The sequence below is a fragment of the Trachypithecus francoisi genome, unplaced genomic scaffold, assembly GCF_009764315.1.
Source record: "Trachypithecus francoisi isolate TF-2019V2 unplaced genomic scaffold, Tfra_2.0 Lachesis_group15, whole genome shotgun sequence".
NCBI classification, from domain to species: Eukaryota; Metazoa; Chordata; class Mammalia; order Primates; family Cercopithecidae; genus Trachypithecus; species Trachypithecus francoisi.
In genome coordinates this window covers 17254677-17273315 of record NW_022681460.1, presented here as the reverse complement: position 1 = coordinate 17273315, position 18639 = coordinate 17254677, and the positions used below count along the sequence as shown (strand labels likewise).

Sequence of the window (18639 nt, the reverse complement as noted above, 5' to 3'; positions counted from 1 at the left end):
GCTAAACAGAAGACTTTTATAAAATGAAAACCCCTGTCTCTGATAAAAGACATTTTAAAGATTAAACAAATTGTGTATATGATTTTTTAAAAATATATTTGTTCCTTCTAAAGCATGTTGCATAAAGAGCATATGTTTAAAGTAACACAGAAAATTGAATTCTTCTACTACTTAACTTCTCTAAGCCTCATTTTTGTTCTTCCACAAGATAAAATGGGGGAAATAATTTCCACTTTACAGAAAGGAATAGATGAAGCAAACTAAATTTTATCAAGTTGATGGGCAAAAAGTAGGATCTCAACAAATGATAGTTGGTGTATCAGTTTAAGTTATGGATTGCAAGCAACAGAAACAAATTCTGGCCAATTACAGCAGAAAAAGAATTACTGAAAGAAAACTGGGTAACACAATGAAGTATAAGAATGCCTGGCGAATGTGAATTGGAAATGACCAAGAATAAAGGAAGGCTGCATAGTCAAAATCACAAGCAAAATTGCAAAACTGCACCTCAGTTGAGTGAGGACACCATTCCTGCTGCCACTACACAACATGAATGTACCAGCCTCTGCCACAAACCTGAATCTAGCACAACACCATCACTAGCATGGTTGCCGCTGAAACTGCTATCTCCCCTCCCTCTCCAATCCCTACCAAAAGGAATTCTCCCAATCCTGCCTCACTATCTCCATGTTAAAAATTTCAGGTGGAAAATTCTAGTTAGCTAAGTCCAGGTCACATACCTGTCACAGAGCCAGGAAAGTGATTATCTGACATTTTCAGCTTATTATGGAAGAAGGATTCTCTCTCTCACCAAGTAACATAAAACGGGAAATTCCCTAGAGGGAGGGAGCTCAAATATGGAGAGTATCCCATGTGTAGTGACAAATTTTCACTATAGAAGTCTTTTCGTCCTAACTCTCTCTGCTCACCATGGCCATAAAAGCCAAACAAATTCTGAGTGAGTTACAATCAACTAGGGACAAAACAAATACTATCTCCAACAATTGTTGTGATAGGGTTTTTTGTGTAATAGTTTCACTACACTTTTCTGATTTTTAGTTTCTTTTTCTTTCTTTCTTTTTTTTGAGACGAGTTTCACTCTCATTGTCCAGGCTGGAGTGCAGTGGTGCGATCTCGGCTCCCTGCAACCTCCACCTCCCGGGTTCAAGCGATTCTCGTGCCTCAGCCTCCTGAGTAGCTGGGATTACAGATGCGTGCCACCACGCCTGGCTCATTTTTGTATTTTTAGTAGAGACGGGGTTTTACCATGTTGGCTAGGGTGGTCTCAAACTCCTGACCTCAGGTGATCTGCCCGCCTTGACCTCCCAAAGTGTTGGGATTATAGGAACGAGCCATGGCACCCAGCTGAAATTTCTAATTAGATAATTTATACTTTTCAGTCAAAATTTGAAAAAATAATTATTGTTGAAGGGTATTTGGAATACAACTGTTTGGGAGGCCCTTAGTAGACTAATTTATAAAAAACATAAATAACAGAGGGTGATGAGGGAAAGTGTATGTAAAGTCTGACACTTGAGAAATAAACAGTGACTTGACAGGGGATGAAAGAAGAAGAAAAAATGAGTAGGAAACTCTGATACTACTGTTGATAAATGGTGGTTTCAGACAAGGCTGAAGCAACCCTGGAGCTGTGGGAAGTGGTAGATGAAGAATGTACATCGGGGAAAAGGGGAAAAGCAGTTATAGTCCAGCTTTGATAGTGTAAGGAAATAAAAATATAATAACAAGGGTTTTTAAAAAACTTGTTATGTTTTGGTTTTAGGTTGAATATACTATACAAAATGTAATATCTAGTAAATTTTGACAATGGAATAAGCAAAAGAATCCTTGAAGCCTAAATTATAATGTATTTATTAGTCAAATAAGCCAGATCATTGTAAAATAAAACTTTAGGTTTCGAAAAAGAAAGACTAATACGTAATTTATAGATATCCTAATCTCTGAGGCAATATAAAAATAGATTAATACTTCGCTATGCTCTCTAGCATGTATCACAAGTATGTCTTGAAAAGTGAAGTGACTGTTAGAGTTTCCTAGGTAGAATGCTCGAATGCCTTAATTATTGAAGTTATCCCACAAATAATTACAGCATTCCTACCACATTCTAGGTCCTGCGTTAGGACCTGGGATACAAAGATAAGTAAGACACAGTTATTGTTGCCAAGGAACTCACAGTCTAACAAACTTCAATATAATATGATAAACGCTGTAAAAGATATTTTCAGGAAGCTAATTGAGGATGGAGCCCATAGCATCCTATGAGGAGAAAGAAGGAAGGCTTCCTGGAAGAGGAGGTATCTGAGCTAATTCTAAATCACTGCACCAAAATTCTCAAGTTTAAAAAACAAGAGAGCAAACAGTTGTCCTGTTTTTTGTTTGTTTTTGAGACATGATCTCATTATGTTGCCCAGGAGGGTCTCAAACTCTTAGATTCAAGAAATCCTCCCACCTCAGCCTCTCAAGTAGCTAAGACTACAGGTACACACCACCACACCCAGATCCCTTTGTTTATACAAGAGAAATAATCAGGGGAAAAAGGCTAATAAATCCCTTTGGATTCCTAAACTTACTTCTTTAGCATATGTATCTGAAAATTTCAAAACTGTTAGTAAATATGAATAATAAATTTAATAAATATAAATAATATGTATGAATACAATACTCCAAGACTTTCCTACATTGATTAAGTAAAATGCTAGTGGATTTTTACTTTCTTCATTCACCATACATACAACTTGTTATAGCCACCAACAGCGCATACTTAACCCTTTCTCTTGGTAGGGTTACTGGAAACTAAATGAAACATGTGAAGTTTAGTACAGGGCCTGGAACACAGCAGAGTTCAATAAGTGATAATCTCCCTCTCTAGTCCAAGGTGGGTCTTATACACCCTTTTATTACAGTGCCCTTGCAATCAATGATGCTCCATAAATATTTAAACTATACACTGACCCCACAGTTAATTACCAGTACCTATCAAATCCTTAGCATCATCTCTCTTTCCCCAACTTCCTCAGTCTCCACCCAATTTATTCTTAGTAACGCCTTGTGACAAAACTCTGTAGGGATAAGTTCCTAAAACAAGAGTGTCACATTTAAGTTATGTTTTTTAAAAATCACATAAGCATGATTCATAAAACAGTGATTGGAAGCTTCTGCCTATCCAACTGCAAATAGAAGTATCAAGACTTTAATATCTGTGGAAAAACAAATCGCTCAAGTATTGACATTACATACAATCTCAAATTCCAGAGTAGGTAAGGATAAGGCAGCAAGTGTAGATAGAGTACACCGACAACAGATGGCAGCACTTGAACATTAAGCCCTGATGATAAGCCCTCCTTTTCACATTCATGTTCTGCTGTGACTTGCAGATTTGCATAGCCTCAGTAAAGGTGGGCAAAAGAGTATGTCTCCATACTATGGTAATGAGAAGGGACACCATGACATGAAACTTGTCTGAGACATAGATGAGTCTATGACTTGTTGAAGTTGTAAAAGTTGTAATAGATATGAAGCTGGGTTCTGCAATCTTGAAAATGGGGGTACCCACAAACCATTAGAGCACTGGAAACATATAAACACTTAAAATGTCACTCAGCTGCACCCACACAATGTAGGTGGAAGTTGATTTTTTTAAAGAAATGAAATTTATACTCAAGTGTGGTTCATATAAATTAGAGTTACAAGTAACAGAAAATGAGTTACTACAATTTTTTGGTAATATTTCTTATATGTTAATAGATTTGTATACGGTTTCTAACTAGGAAGAAATTAAAAAGAACTTTTGGAACTGACTTGTTAGTTTATTATACTGCTAACTTATGCAAGAAGAAATAGATTCCTTCATTCTTCTGTATTCCATGGTTAACAGCAACAACTTAGGAGAAAAAGACACCTACATGGATATACTACCTCAGTCACTTTCTAGCTTTGTGACCTTACCAAGACACTTAAACTGTCTGTGACTTCATCTGTTAAAAAGTGATTACTGGGTGTGGTGGCTCTCACCTGTAATCCCAACACTTTTGGAGGCCTAGGTAGGAGGATTACTTGAGTCCAGGAGTTCCAGACCAGTCTAGTCAACAAAGTGAGGCTGCAGTGAGCTGTGATCGTGCCACTGCACTGTAGCATGGGCAATGGAGCAAGATCCTTTCTCAACAACAACAACAATAAAAGACGTGGTCATACGTACCTCACAGGATTTTGTAAGGATCAGAGAAGTAAAGAAAATAGCATAATGCCTAACACATAGTAAGGACTCAATAATTGAAAGCTATTATAATTGTGGTTCAATGTATTCTCCCCCTGCCCTGCTAATTTTAAATTATTTATTTCGAGTTCCTGAAAATGCATTGCTAACTGTATTATGTGTAGATAAAGTGGCTGGGAGCTTGATAGTTGTAGCAATGATGTTTTTGCTAATATTGTAGATGAAAATAAATCTAATTTTGGAACGGAATGGGGAAAGATGCAAATTTTAGTTTTACATTATTTATTGTGTACTAAAACCTGTGTGAAGGTCCCTACTTAAGTCTAAGGTCAGGATCTCATGATCCATTTTGATTAGCTAAGTTTGCTCAAGCCAAAGGACTTTATAGCTTCATGCTAACCAGTCTGCCCTATAGTACAAAGACTGCAAAACTAAAATTGTGATTTCTTGCTCCTCAGTGGCCTTGCATTGGCAAAGGGCACACAGTGCAGGCTTTGGGTGGTGATTAACTGGAAGGGTCTGTCCCAAGAACAGATTACAGCAGACTGCATTCATCTAAACATGTTTCTAGGTAATGCAGGAGTTTCCACCAGCCTACTCTAATCACATAGGTTTCTCTTTCCCTTTCTAGGATTGTCTACCTTTGCAGTGGGAGTAGGCAGAATGTAAAGGGAGGAGTTGCTGAATACTTTTAAAGGCACTGAAAAATTCAAGTTAAAGTTATAGTTGAGAGTTAGTAGCCTCACTAGCCTGTCTTAGCTTGAGTAAAGGTCATGTCTCATTCATTTTTGTGTCTTCAGTGTCGCAACAGAGATCTGCATTCAATATATTTGTAAATATATGAATTCACAATTTTGATTTTCTGAAATGTCACGTGTGGGAACACTGTACGTTTTCAAATGTGCCAAATAACAAGGCTTCAGCCATGAATGGATCACATAAACTATGGTGACCCTATAAGAGTATATGCCATGTTTTTACTGTACCTTTTCTATGTTTAGATGAGTTTAAATACACAAATAGTTACCACTGTATTATAATTGCCTACCGTATTCAGAATGGCAACATACTGTACAGGTTTACAGCCTAAGAGCAACAGGCTACATCATACAGCCTAGGTGTGTAGTAGGCTATACTATCTAGGTTTGTGTTTAAATACACTCTAGGATGTTCCTTAAGGGATGATTAACCTAAGGACACATTCCTAAGAACATATCCCCATCTTAAGCGAAGCATTACTGTAGTTGCTTTTGAAATGTGTGACCTATGGCGTATTAAGAGGAATACCATGTGCCAAGAAGTGACGCTAAGAGTTTATCTTACAACTGAGTTAAGTAAAATTTGGAAACTTGGTTTCAAGGTTAACTAAGACATGTAAGGTGACACAGGTAGTATGTGAGAGAGGGTAACAACTGAACGTTCACCAGGTCTACCTGACTCTTAATCACCATACAAAAAGTTTTCTATTAATTCCGCAAAATCTGGTCAGCCGCTTCAATGCGCAGCGTTAGGCAGTCCACACCTGGAATTTGGGGTTGGTTTCCCAAGAACAGCCAGTGTGTACACCCACACCATCCTCACCAGGAACTGGAATCCAAAAGGTAAAACGTGGCTATTGCGCATGCTCACACCGCCCTTCCTTGCTCTCCCCTCCCTGACCCTAGACGCCACCGCAGCAACTTTCTGGGAGGACTTTGGAATGGCTCCCACCAACTGTTAAGTCAAACCGGCGGAAATCCTTCCTTTCTGCGACGTGGACACCTTTCTCATCCTCGGGCCTTTCCAACCAGGATGCAGAAACCACGCGCCTCCGTTTCTCAGGGATTCAAGCCGTAGTTTGCCAGTTGTTAATATGGCCGCTGACAGGCAGGCCCCAAGCTGAGGCCTTTCATAGGCCAAGGTCGCATCCTGGCCCCGCCCATTTTGTCCCTCCTGGCTGCGTCCGCCCAGCTCTTCGCTACGCATGCGCAGGGTGGGCAAGCTGGGAGGTGGGACAGACCGAATCTTCCGTGTGTCGCCGCCGCTGCCGCCTCATCCTCAGCCTCAGCCTCGTTACTCCTGCGGTTCTGTGGCTGCGTTGCTGGCGTTAACGGCGCGAGGTGAAGGGAGGTGACGGAAGGTGCGCGCGCGCGCGGGGGTCCCCTCAGTCCCAGCAGTTCCCTTCGTGCGGGTGGGACGGCGAGGGTCTTCAGCAGTCGGGTGAGGCCCTTGACGGCGCCATGTCGGCGGGCGGTCCATGCCCAGCAGCAGCCGGAGGGGGCCCAGGGGGCGCCTCCTGCTCCGCCGGGGCCCCCGGCGGGGTGTCCATGTTCCGGTGGCTGGAGGTGCTGGAGAAGGAGTTCGACAAGGCTTTTGTGGATGTGGATCTGCTCCTGGGTGAGATCGATCCAGACCAGGCGGACATTACTTATGAGGGGCGACAGAAGATGACCAGCCTGAGCTCCTGCTTTGCACAGCTTTGCCACAAAGCCCAGTCTGTGTCTCAAATCAACCACAAGCTGGAGGTGAGCCGTGGGCGCTGGGGGCTATGGCATCCAACCCCAGGCTGCCCGGTGGCGTCAGATCCCATTTAACGCTCCAGTGAAACGACCCTAGAAAACTGCCCACCGGGGCTCCCAAATGTGATGGGAGAGTGCATGTCTGTGTGTGCGAAGCAAAGGAGTGAGGTGAGGGTGGGGGACAAAAAGGGCCCTAGACCGACGCGTGAGTCTCCTCGGGGTACTGTCGTCCACCTTCCTAGTATCTCTCTCGAGGAGGAAACTAATTACATACACTAGCCCCCCTTTTACATGTTACATTAACAAACCTAACAAAGATTCTCTGTCATGAAAATACCGTAGGCCACCTTTTGACAATTGAGTTTTGCAGATCTACTTTCACATTTTTAAATCGAATTTGTATATGTTCAGACAGATACAGCCCTGACTATTTTCATTTTAACTATTTCAGGTCAGCGCCTATTATTGCATACAGAGACATGCATAAACTATTTAGGGGAATCTGATCAAAGCTCTTAGGAAAATTTCGTGGTGCATAACGATAGTATCATTGTCTCGGTTTACATCCATAGTTGGTCCTTAAATTACAGGCAGATACCTCCAGAGAGCTCCCTGCAATTACTGAAATTACTTCTGACATTGAGTTTTTATATGCTTGTACATTACTGTGTAATTTTCCAAAGTCTAGATTTATTTTTGAGAGAGTATAAAGCATCATTTGCTTTAATCTCTGATGCTAGGTGTGGGTGAGGGTGGAGTGGCTGTGATTCAAAAAAAAACAAAAAACTATCACGTTGTGCAGAAAATTTAAAAAGGGCATTATTACAATATTTATAAATCAAGATAGATTAACATTATTGCATAAAGAGTACTTTCTAACTAGGCAATTTAAGAGAATGGGTCTTTCTTTTCGAAAAGTATAATAGATAAAAGTGGGATAATCAGTGATGTGCAAAACTCTTCGAACATTAGCTTTCCTAAGAAATCATTACTCGTTGTCACTGAGAGTGCCCATTGTATCTATATCAATATGAATGTCAGATAAACATCCTATCCTTGCTTAGTGGTCAGCATTCTTTCTCTCCTATTAGCCATTAAGTGTGTGGCATAATTAATCCTTGATTAACATAGATGTACATATCCAAGAATTGTGGCTCTTCTCCACTGCAAGAACTGTTAATTTCTTCTATCCTTTTTGAAAAGATTAGAAAGTGCTAATATGAAGGTAATCACTTCTTACTGTAGGTAAATGAAAATATCTCTTGATTTCTTTATTAGTAGTAATTTCCACAAGAAAGCTATTTTTCTGATAGTGAAATTACATTTAATGTTTTATAGAAATAGTACTTTAACTTTATTTCATTTTATTTTATCTTACTGTATTTTAAAAAAAAAGAGATGGAGTGCTTTGTTGCCCAGGTTGGTCTTGAATTCCTGGCCTCAAGTGATCACCCTCCTGCCTCGGCCTCCCAAAGTGCTTTGATTACAGACATGAGCCGCTGTGCCTGGTCATTAGTTCTCTAGCTTTAAACAACAAAGATCAAGAGCAGCTTTTGCCACATGGTATAATTTGAATGTGTCCCCCAAATTTCGTGTATGGAAAACTTAATCCCCAATGTGACAGTACGGAATCTCCAATGTGGGGCCTTTAAGAGGAGAGTGGATCGTGAGTACTCAGTTCTTATGAATGGATTAATCCACTCATAGATTGATTTGTTATTGGATTAATGGATGAATGAGTTATCATAGGAGTGTAAAACTGGTGGCTTATAAGAAGAGGAAGACAGACCTGAGTAAGCATGTTAGCATGCTCAGCCCCCTTGCCATGTGACACCCTATGCTGCCTCCATACTCTGCACAGATCCCCTGCCAGCAAGAAGGCTCCCGACTTCTCGAGATCTGGCCCCTTGACCTTGGACTTCTTTGTCTCCGTAACTGTAGGAAATAAATTCCTTTTCTTTATAAATTACCTAGTTTCTGGTATTCTGTTATAAGCAACAGAAAGTGGACTAAAACACCACATGAGAAATTTCATATCATTTACAACTGCAGTATCAGCTGGGCATTAACAACTTTTTAAAAATGAAACAATATTTTATTTATTTTTAAAATGACCTAAGGAAACTTTAAACAGGGATTTTTTTTTTATGTCAGATATAAAAATAGAAATTGGGAGGAAGGATAATTTTCTGAGTAGGAGGTTGTGCTCCATTTTTTTTGTCTTTAAATATTGTAGGTGAGTATTCAGAATTGTAATAAATTATGCATGTTCTTTTTTCAGAAATTAAAATCGCACATTCTGACTCAGGTTGTGATTTAGGAGGTTGCATTATTTCTCAAAATAAGAAATGCTAGCATATCACAATGTTAGCATGTTTTATAACATGCTTGAAACACTTGATTTAAAGATCTTAGGAAAATGGGGAGGGGAAAATCCTACTGATTTTTGTTTGTTTGTGTGTTTGTGTGTTTTGAGTTACAGTCGACTTATTTGTCTTTGGTGTTACTCTGTACACATTTAGCAGCTTCTGCCGTTTTCTTGGAATCAATTGTGTATTGCTGTGTAAAGAGGTTCACTGTCAGCAGTGCCTTTCAAAGTAGACTTGCTGCTGTACCATCTACAGAATTTCAGTGGTTGCTCCATATATTGTTTGAAATCTTGAAACTATTTCCGTATTTTCTTGCTCTTTTTTACTTTTTAGTAAAAGGATTGAATTAGTTCTATTGTTTCAATTATATGGACATTAAGACATATTTGAGACCACTTATGGTTTGATATGACAAATGTGGTGACATTCAGTGGTTTCAGAGGTTAATACCTTAAATCATACTGCTATAATAAAATATTTTTATATAATGAAGAAACACCTCCAATTTGGGTAATTTGTAATGTAGTTAACATTAAACACTATGTTTATTGTTAAAATACTAAATTTTGCTGCAAAAAAAATCATAGGTTACTTTTTTACTTGAATAGGCTATTAGGGCTATAGATTCTTTTTTGTTTTTATTTGACATAATAATCGTACCTGTTTAGGGGGCACAGTGTGGTATTTGGATACACATAATGAATAATGGTCAAATTAGGGTAATTAGCATATCCATCACCTCAAACATTATCCATGTTAGAAACAATTTAAAACTTGCTCTTCTAGCTGTTTGAAAATATACATTAAGCTATTATTAACTGTAATCATCTTACAGTGTTATAGAATACTAGAACTTTTTCTTCCTATTTAGCTTTAATTTTGTTAACCTTGGAGTCCCCAACCCTGGGATGTGGACCAGTACTGGTCCCTGGCTTCTTAGGAACTGGCTGCACAGCAGGAGGTGAGCAGTGGGCGAGAGAGCATTACAGCCTGAGCTCTGGCTCCTGTCAAATCAGTGGTGGCACTAGATTCTCATATAGATTCTTATGGGAGCACAAACCCTGTTGTGAACTGCACATGCGAGGTATCTAGGTTGCCTGCTTCTTATGAGAGTATAATGTCTATTGTTGAAACCCTCCCCATGCTATCCTGTGGAAAAATTGTCTTCCACAAAACCAGTCCCTGATGCCAAAAAGGTTGGTGAACACTGTGTTAACCAACATATTCCTACCTGCCTCACCCTTCCCAACTTAGAGTAACCACTGTTCTATTCTTTACTTCTATGAGATCCACTTTTTTTTTTCTTTTCTTGAAACATGGCCTCACTCTGTTACCCAGTCTGGAGTGCAGTGGTGCGATCATAGCTCACTGTGGCCTCCAACTCCCAGCTCTGTTGATCCTGCTGCTTCAGCTTCCCAAGTAGCTAGGAGTACAGGCATGAGCTACTATACACAGCTAATTTTTGTATTTTTTCTTTTGTAGAGATGGGGTTTACTATGTTGCTTAGGCTGGTCTTGAACTCCTGGGCTCAAGAGATCCTCCTGCCTCAACCTCTCAAAGTCTGGTATTACAGATGTGGGCCACCATGCATAATAGATCAATTTTTTTAGCTTCTACATTTGAGTGAGAACATGCATTATGTATCTTTCTGTGTCTTGCTTATTTTACTTAATGTCCTCCATGCTCATCCATGTGGTCTTGAATGCAGGATTTCGTTCTTTTTTATGGCTGAGTAGTAGTCCTTTGTGTACATATACCAGTTTATTTTTATTTTTATTTTTTAATTAATTATTTATTTATTTTTTGAGACAGAGTCTCGTTCTGTCGCCCAGGCTGGAGTGCAGTGGCACTATCTCGGCTCACTGTAAGTTTCGCCTCCCGGGTTCACGCCATTCTCCTGCCTTAGCCTCCCAGGTAGCTGGGACTACAGGTGCTCACCACCACGCCTGGCTAATGTTTTGTATTTTTAGTAGAGACAGGGTTTCACCGTGTTAGTCAGGATGGTCTCCATCTCCTGACCTCATGATCCACCCACCTCGGCCTCCCAAAGTGCTGGGATTACAGGTGTCAGCCACCATGCCCGGTCCCACTTTTGTTTTTGTTAAATCTGTTCATCAGTTGTGGAAATATAGGTTGCTTCTGTATCTTGGCTATTGTGAATAGTGTTACAATAAACATGGGAGTGCACATATTGTTCAACATACTGATTTCCTTTTTAGGGGGCATATATACCTAGTGTATATGTTCTGTTTTTAGTTTTTTGAGAACATAGGTTACATCTTAAAATTATAAATGATACTCATGTGACTGCTTTTTGCCATAGCAATATTTGGGAAGAGTCATATCAGAGAAGAATGGAATAGCAGAGAATATCAGTATATTTTGAGGTGGGGCATTTCAAATTGCTCACATCTCTCATAGTTTCCACCTGCTTGTGAATTTTTGCTGTGGTGAGCCACTTGATAATGGCTATGCTGGAATCACAGGCATTGATTGGAATAGTAGTAGCACTGTGGAAGAAAAAAAAAGAAAAGAAACTTTTTATCTGAAGAATGTGCCCACTTTCACCACTTCTATTCAGTGTAGTACTAGAAGTCATAGCCAGAGCAATCAGACAAGAGAAAGAAATAAAGGATATCCAAGTGGATAAAGAGGAAGTCAGACTGTTGCTGTTTGCTGATGACATGATAGTATACCTAGAAAACCCTAAAGACTCATCCATAAAGCTCCTAGAACTGGTAAATGAATTCAGCAAAGTTTCACCTTACAAAATTAATGTACACAAGTCAGTAGCCCTGCTATATACCAACAGTGACCAAACTGAGAATAAAATCAAGAACTCAACCACTTTTATAAGACTTGCTAAAAAATTAAAATACTTTGGAATATATTTAACCAAGGAGGTGAAAGACCTATACAAAGAAAACTATAGAACACTGCTGAAAGAAATCATAGGTGACACAAACAAATGGAAACACATCCCATGTTCATGAATAGGTAGAATCAATATTGTGAAAATGACCATACTGCCAAAAGCAATCTACAAATTCAATGCAATTCCCATCAAAATACCACTATCATTCTTCACAGAACTAGAAAAAACAATCCTAAAATTCATGTGGAACCGAAAAGAGCCCACATAGCCAAAGCAAGACTAAGCAAAAAGAACAAATCTGGAGGCCTAACATTACCTGACTTCAAACTATACTATACGGCCAAAGTCACCAAAACAGCATGATATTGGTATAAAAACAGACACATAGACAAATGAAACAGAATAGAGAACCCAGACATAAAGCCAAATACTTACAGCCAACTCATCTTTGACAAAGCAAACAAAAACATAAAGTGAGGAAAGGAACCCTTTTCAACAAATGGTGCTGGAACAATTGGCAAGCCACATGTTGAAAAATGAAACTGGATCCTCCTCTCACCATATACAAAAATAAACTCAAGATGGATCAAAAACTTAAATCTAAGGCCTGAAACCATAAAAATTCTAGAAGATAACATTGGAAAAACCCTTTTAGATATTGGCTTAGGCAAAGACTTCATGACTAAGAACCCAAAAGCAAACACAACAAAAACAAAGATAAATAGATGGGACTTAATTAAACCAAAAACTTTGTGCACAGCAAAAGACATAATCAGAGTAAACAGACAACCCACAGAGTAGGAGAAAATCTTCACAATCTGTATATCCGACAAAGGACTAATACCCAGAATCTACAAGGAACTCAAGGAAGAACAAACAATCCCATCAAAAAGAGGGCTAGGGACATGAATAGATAATTCTCTAAAGAAGATATACAAATGGCCAGCAAACATGAAAAAATGCTCAACATCACTAATGCTCGGGGGAATGCAAATCAAAACCACAATGCAATACCACCTTACTCCTGCAAGAATGGCCATAATAAAATAATAATAATAATAGATATTGGCACGGATATGATGAAAAGGGAACATTTTTACACTGTTGGTGGGAATGTAAACTAGTACAGCCACTGTGGAAAACAGTGTGGAGATTCCTCAAATAACTAAAAGTACATCTACCATTTGATCCAGCAATCCCACTCCTGGGTATTTACCTAGAGGAAAAGAAGTCATTATACGAAAAAGATAATTGCACACACGTTTATACCAGCACAACTCACAATTGGAAAAGTAGGGAACCAGCCCAAATGCCCATCAATCAATGAGTGGATTAAAAAATATATATATACAGACACCATGGAATATTACTCAGCCATAAAAAGGAATGAAATAGTGGCACTTGCAGCAACGTGGGTGGAATTGATTGGAGACCATTATTCTAAGTGAAGTTACTCAGGAATGGAAAACCAAATATATGTTCTCACTCATGGGAGCTAAGCTAGGAGGATGCAAAGACATATGAATGATACAATGGACTTTGGGGATCTGGAGTAAAGGGTGGGAAGGGGATGAGGCATAAAAGACTACACATTGGATACAGTGTACACTGTTCAGGTGATGGATGCACCAGGATCTCAGAAATCACCACTAAATAACTTATTCATGTAACCAAACACCACCTGTTCCCCAGAAACCTACTGAAAGAAAACAAAAAACAAAAACAAACAAAAAAACTCCTGAGTTCCTTTCCATTGTCAGGCCCAGAGAGGCATTGGAATGAAATTGCAGTTATGGCACTCTCTTTTGACCTAAGTAGTTATCTCTTGAAGCCACCTTCTATGTAGGATTTAGAGTAACTGACGCCAAGTAGCCATAAAATACCATACGCTGGACACCGTAAGTCATACCTTATAGTGCAAAAATGAATAGCTAGTCACTAATCAGTGATTGTAAACCAGTGAGAATTCTTATCAAGCGACTTTGTGTCTGCCGTGTTCCTTTTTCCCTTTAAAATCTGCTTGTAACTCAGGTGCCAGAGCACTCCCCAGGCATCTGGGAAATATGTGTTGGGTAGCTTTCCTCATTTTGGCTCAGGTAAACTAAAGTATGTTTTGTGCCTCAGCCTTTTCCTTTTAGGTTTACAGTAGGAATAGTAATAGTAGCAGTAGTAGGTGTGTTGGAATACAAACGTTGTGAACCAATGCTTTAAAAAACTTACCTCTGCCTTGAAATAGTGTTCTGCCTTTTACTCCTTTTTTTAGAGTAACAGCACAATACACCTTCTGTCACATCCTCCTTTCCCCTCAGCAGTTGCTTCATTAGTATCTCTTTGAAGTGATTTACTGTTTATAGCCATCAGTAGAGAAACTTTTAATTTTGATCTAGAGCCACATTGATAATGAACTCGTGATATGCTGGTCCCTTTGCTGCTTTAAATCTGTCCTGTTTTTAAACAGGCTGTTTTGCAACATTGAAGCTGAAGTTTAGTATTGATCCAGTATGCACTTATGAACATGAATTATGTGCCAGATGCTGTATTGGGCACTTGGGATACAATGGAGAGCAAAAAAGGATTGCAGTCATGGCTTTTATGGAGTTTGGATTATATTGGAGGAATTTGTTGGGAGAATAATCATGTAAATGAGAAATTGCAACTTTGATGAATACTGTGAGAGGTACATAAAGAGTAATGAGACCCTATTTTGGGATGTCAGCGAAGGCTTCCCTGAGGAAGTTACTGAGCTAAGACATAAAATGATTATGTGTGAATAGGAATGAATTAAGCTAAGAAATAGGAATGCCATTCAACATTGCAGTAGAGGGAATGGGAAGTGAAAAGCACCTGTGATGGGCAAGAGCACAGTGCATTTGAAGATTCGAGAGACAGTTGGTATGTGTTACAAGAGAAGAGGGCAAAAGAAGCAAGATGCAAGATAACTTTGAACAGACAGGGAGGGACTGTTTCTACATGGCTTTATAGGCCATGCAAACATATTTGGGGCTTTATCATAATCATGGGAAGGCTTTTAAACCAGTTTGTAGCCTTGGATATGAAGTTAGAACAGTTCGCTCTGGCTATGCTATGGAGAAAGTTGGGGAGAATGACATGAGTGAATGCAGAAAATTGTTTAGAAGGTTTCTGTTTATGTGAGATTATGATAGTATGGAGTAAGATAATGGAGGTAGGGGAAAGTATTCAGAACAAGAGTGACTGGAGAGGTGAAAATAAAAAAAAAACCTAGAGATGCATTGCAATAGAGGGATGAGGGAGTTCAGGAGAAATCCAAGTGACAATCTTGTGCAGCTGGTTGCCTGAATAGATAGATGAATGTGTTAGATTATTAGCAATAACTATATTGCCAACTTTATTGATCAATTACTATGGGCCAAGCTCTCTTCTGAGTCTTTTACATAGACTGATTCATCCAATTCTCACGACAGTCCTGTGAGACAGATTTATTAGTATGGTTATTCCAACTTTAGAGGGATTAAGTAAGAGGCCTGAGGCTTTGGAGCTAGAGAAATCAGTCTCTGCACAAACACATATTTATGTCTGATGGGGGATGGATGAGGTGGAGAGAAAAGCAGACAGAAAGAGTGAGTGTGGCTGAATAGATAGCAAGAAGTGAGAGTGTAGGGTACAAGGGAGGTTTTGTTTTCATTTTGTTTTTAAATAAAAAAACATAAGTCTGTGAGAAGCATCTACTTGAGAGAAAAGCGAAATATAGAAAAAGAGTGGGGTAATTAGTAAGCTTTTGTAATAACAGCTACTTAGAAGGCAGAGAGAATGAGAGTGGACAGTAGGAGGTTGTGGAAGTTTTTGTTTGATGGCTTTTTTTTTTTTTTCTGTGAAATAGGAGCCCAGGTGAGTTGCTGAAAGTAGGTGAGAGTAAGAGCATGAGTCTAGTAGAAGAGGTTTGAAATAGTTATGGAAGAGTGGGAGAGCCAGTTGGCCAGAGAAACAGGACTGCCAGGCATTGTTGAGGACCGGCTTGGGGTTAGTTATCATAAAGTATGGTGCAACCGGGCTGTACTGTTGTGTGACTTTCTTTAGCAATGCATATTGGTTTAGGTACAGGCACAGTATTGAGAGTAATAGCTAGGTTCATTCAATGTTATAGCAAAGGAGTTTGTTATAGAGAAGTGTGTTATTGAAGTGAAAAGTGGTAATGGGGCTTATGAAAAGGAGATAAATTGAAGACTAAGGAAGGAGAATTGACAGGATTTGATAATTATGTAGATGCAGAAGATAAGAGAAAGGGTTAAGGATAACGCCAGATTTCTGTTTGGGAAGTGTATTGATCAGGATCTGTAGTGGGTTGAATCGTATCCCTCCACAATTCATATCCACCCAAAACCTTAGAACGTGACCTTATTTAGAAAGAGGGTCTTTGCAGGTGTAATTATGTAAAGATGGAGATAAAATTGTAGTGGATTAGAGGGAGCCCTAAATCCAATGGAAGTGTGCTGATAGGGGACAGAAAAGGCCACACACAGAAACAGAGAAGAAGGCTATGTGATGATAGAAGCAGAGATTGGAGTGATGTATCTACAAGCCAAAGGATGCCAGTGATTGCCAATAGCACCAAAAGCTAGGAGAGAGGCACAGGATCTCCAGAAAGAGCCAGCCCTGTCAATACCTTCTTTCAAACTTGTGGCATCCTGAAATGTGAAAGAAGAAATTTTTGTTGTTTTAAGCAACCACGTTTGTGGTAATTTTTTTTTTTTTTTTTTGGACAGAGTCTCACTCTATTGCCCAGGCTGGAGTGCAGTGGCACAATCTTGATCACTGCAACCTCTGCCTCCTGGGTTCATGCAATCCTCCTGCCTCAGCCTCCCAAGTAGCTGGGATTACAGGCAACCAGCCACCATGCCTGGCTTATTTTTATATTTTTAGTAGAGACAGGGTTTCACCATGTTGGCCAGGCTCGTCTCGAACTCCTGACTTCAAGTGATCCTCCCGCCTTGACCTCCCAAAGTGCTAGGGTTACAGGCGTGAGCCACCGTGCCCAGTCTTTTGCTAATTTTTTATAACAGCCCTAGGAAGTTAATACATTACTATTTACTGAGGTAAGGAATACAGGAAAAGGAGGAGCAGGTCTGGGAAAGATAAGGAGATAAGATTAGGATATTCTGCATAATTAAGGTCCTTATGCTTTTTGCATATTCCTAACATAGTCTCCTAATTATTATTCCCTCCAAACCACCCTTTTGTTGCCTGATCATTCTAGAGTGATTCATATTAGTAGTTTGTATTTAAAAAGATGAATCTGATTCTGTCATTCTTCTTTCTGTATCTCTCTAAAATTCAATTTCTTTGGCCCAGTGATCAGTGTGCCTGTCTGTCTCTCCTTATCTCTTATCACCCCTTCTAAACTGCTTTTGCCTCAATAAAACTGGTCTATTTGCAGTTCTCTAAATAGGTCTTGCTCTTTTATGGCACCTGTACTTTCACATAGGCTTTAGTGTATAATGTATTCTCTGTACCCTTTGTCTACAGTATCAAACACCCACTCATGTTTCAAGACTCCACTTACATCACCATCTCAGTGAGGGCTTTCCTTACTCTACTCCTCTCTGCTCTTTATAGGCAGAGGCTGCACTAAGCCCTTGAACTTACTTGTACTGTTAGATTTGTTACATTGTACTATAATTAGCAGTTACCACATCTTTCTACCTCTAGAATGTAAGCTGTTTGAAGGTCAGAACCATGTTTTAGGGGAAATAATTTGAACCATCAAATGCTTTGTGAAGCTGATTTAGAAGGTAGCATTATCTTTTTGTGAACCTATTTTGGTTTCTAGGAGCTTTTTGTTTCTTTTTGTATTTTTTGCTTCTGTGCTCCCAAAACACATTGCTGAGTAATTCCTTTGGTATAGATATCAGATTGGTTTATACATGGATTACAGAATTGGTATTTGGCCCCTTTTTAAAATTAGAAATTTGAGGCTGGGTGCCGTGACTCATGCCTGTAATCCCAGCACTTTGGGAGACTGAGGTGGGCAGATCACCTGAGGTCGAGAGTTTGAGATCAGCCTGGCTAATGTGGTGAAACCCCATCTCTACTAAATATACAAAATTTGCTGGGTGTGGTGGCGCATGCCTGTAATCCCAGCTACTCGAGAGGCTGAGGCAGGAGAATCGCTTGGACCTGGGAGGTGGAGGTTGCAGTGAGCTGGGATCGCGCCACTGCACTCCATCCTGGGCAACGGAGTAAGACTCCGTCTCAATAAAAAAAAAAAAAAAAAAAAAGGGAAATTTGGAACTGATGTGTTAAATACCAGTCATTTTGATCTGGTTACTCCCTATCTCACCTGTCAGATGTTTTCATATCTCACCTTTCCCTTTCCACTCCCTATATTAGCAGATCTCCATTCAAAGCTCAGGGAACTTCTTTCTAACTGCCTCCCCTTACCTCTTTTTGAATTGGTACATCACACATGTCTTTCAAATAGTGCTTACCACACTTTGCATCACAATTGGAAATGTAATCTTTTTATCTTTTTTTTTTTTTTTTTGAGGCGGAGTCTCGCTCTGTCGCCCAGACTGGAGTGCAGTGGCCAGATCTCAGCTCACTGCAAGCTCCGCCTCCCGGGTTTACGCCATTCTCCTGCCTCAGCCTCCCGAGTAGCTGGGACTACAGGCGCCCGCCACCTCGCCC

The 18639-nt window shown here is 39.7% G+C and overlaps 1 protein-coding gene across 2 annotated transcripts in view; it reads left to right on the top strand.

The window, feature by feature from the left end:
• Positions 1 to 6189: 6189 nt before the first annotated feature.
• GOPC (golgi associated PDZ and coiled-coil motif containing) overlaps positions 6190 to 18639 on the top strand; it is a 42285-nt gene continuing 29835 nt past the window's right edge. For both annotated transcript variants that reach the window (XM_033234403.1, XM_033234402.1), the window contains exon 1: positions 6190 to 6738. In XM_033234403.1, the coding sequence (XP_033090294.1) occupies positions 6454 to 6738 (285 nt within the window). In that variant the 5' untranslated portion in view covers positions 6190 to 6453. The remainder of the gene's footprint in view (positions 6739 to 18639) is intronic.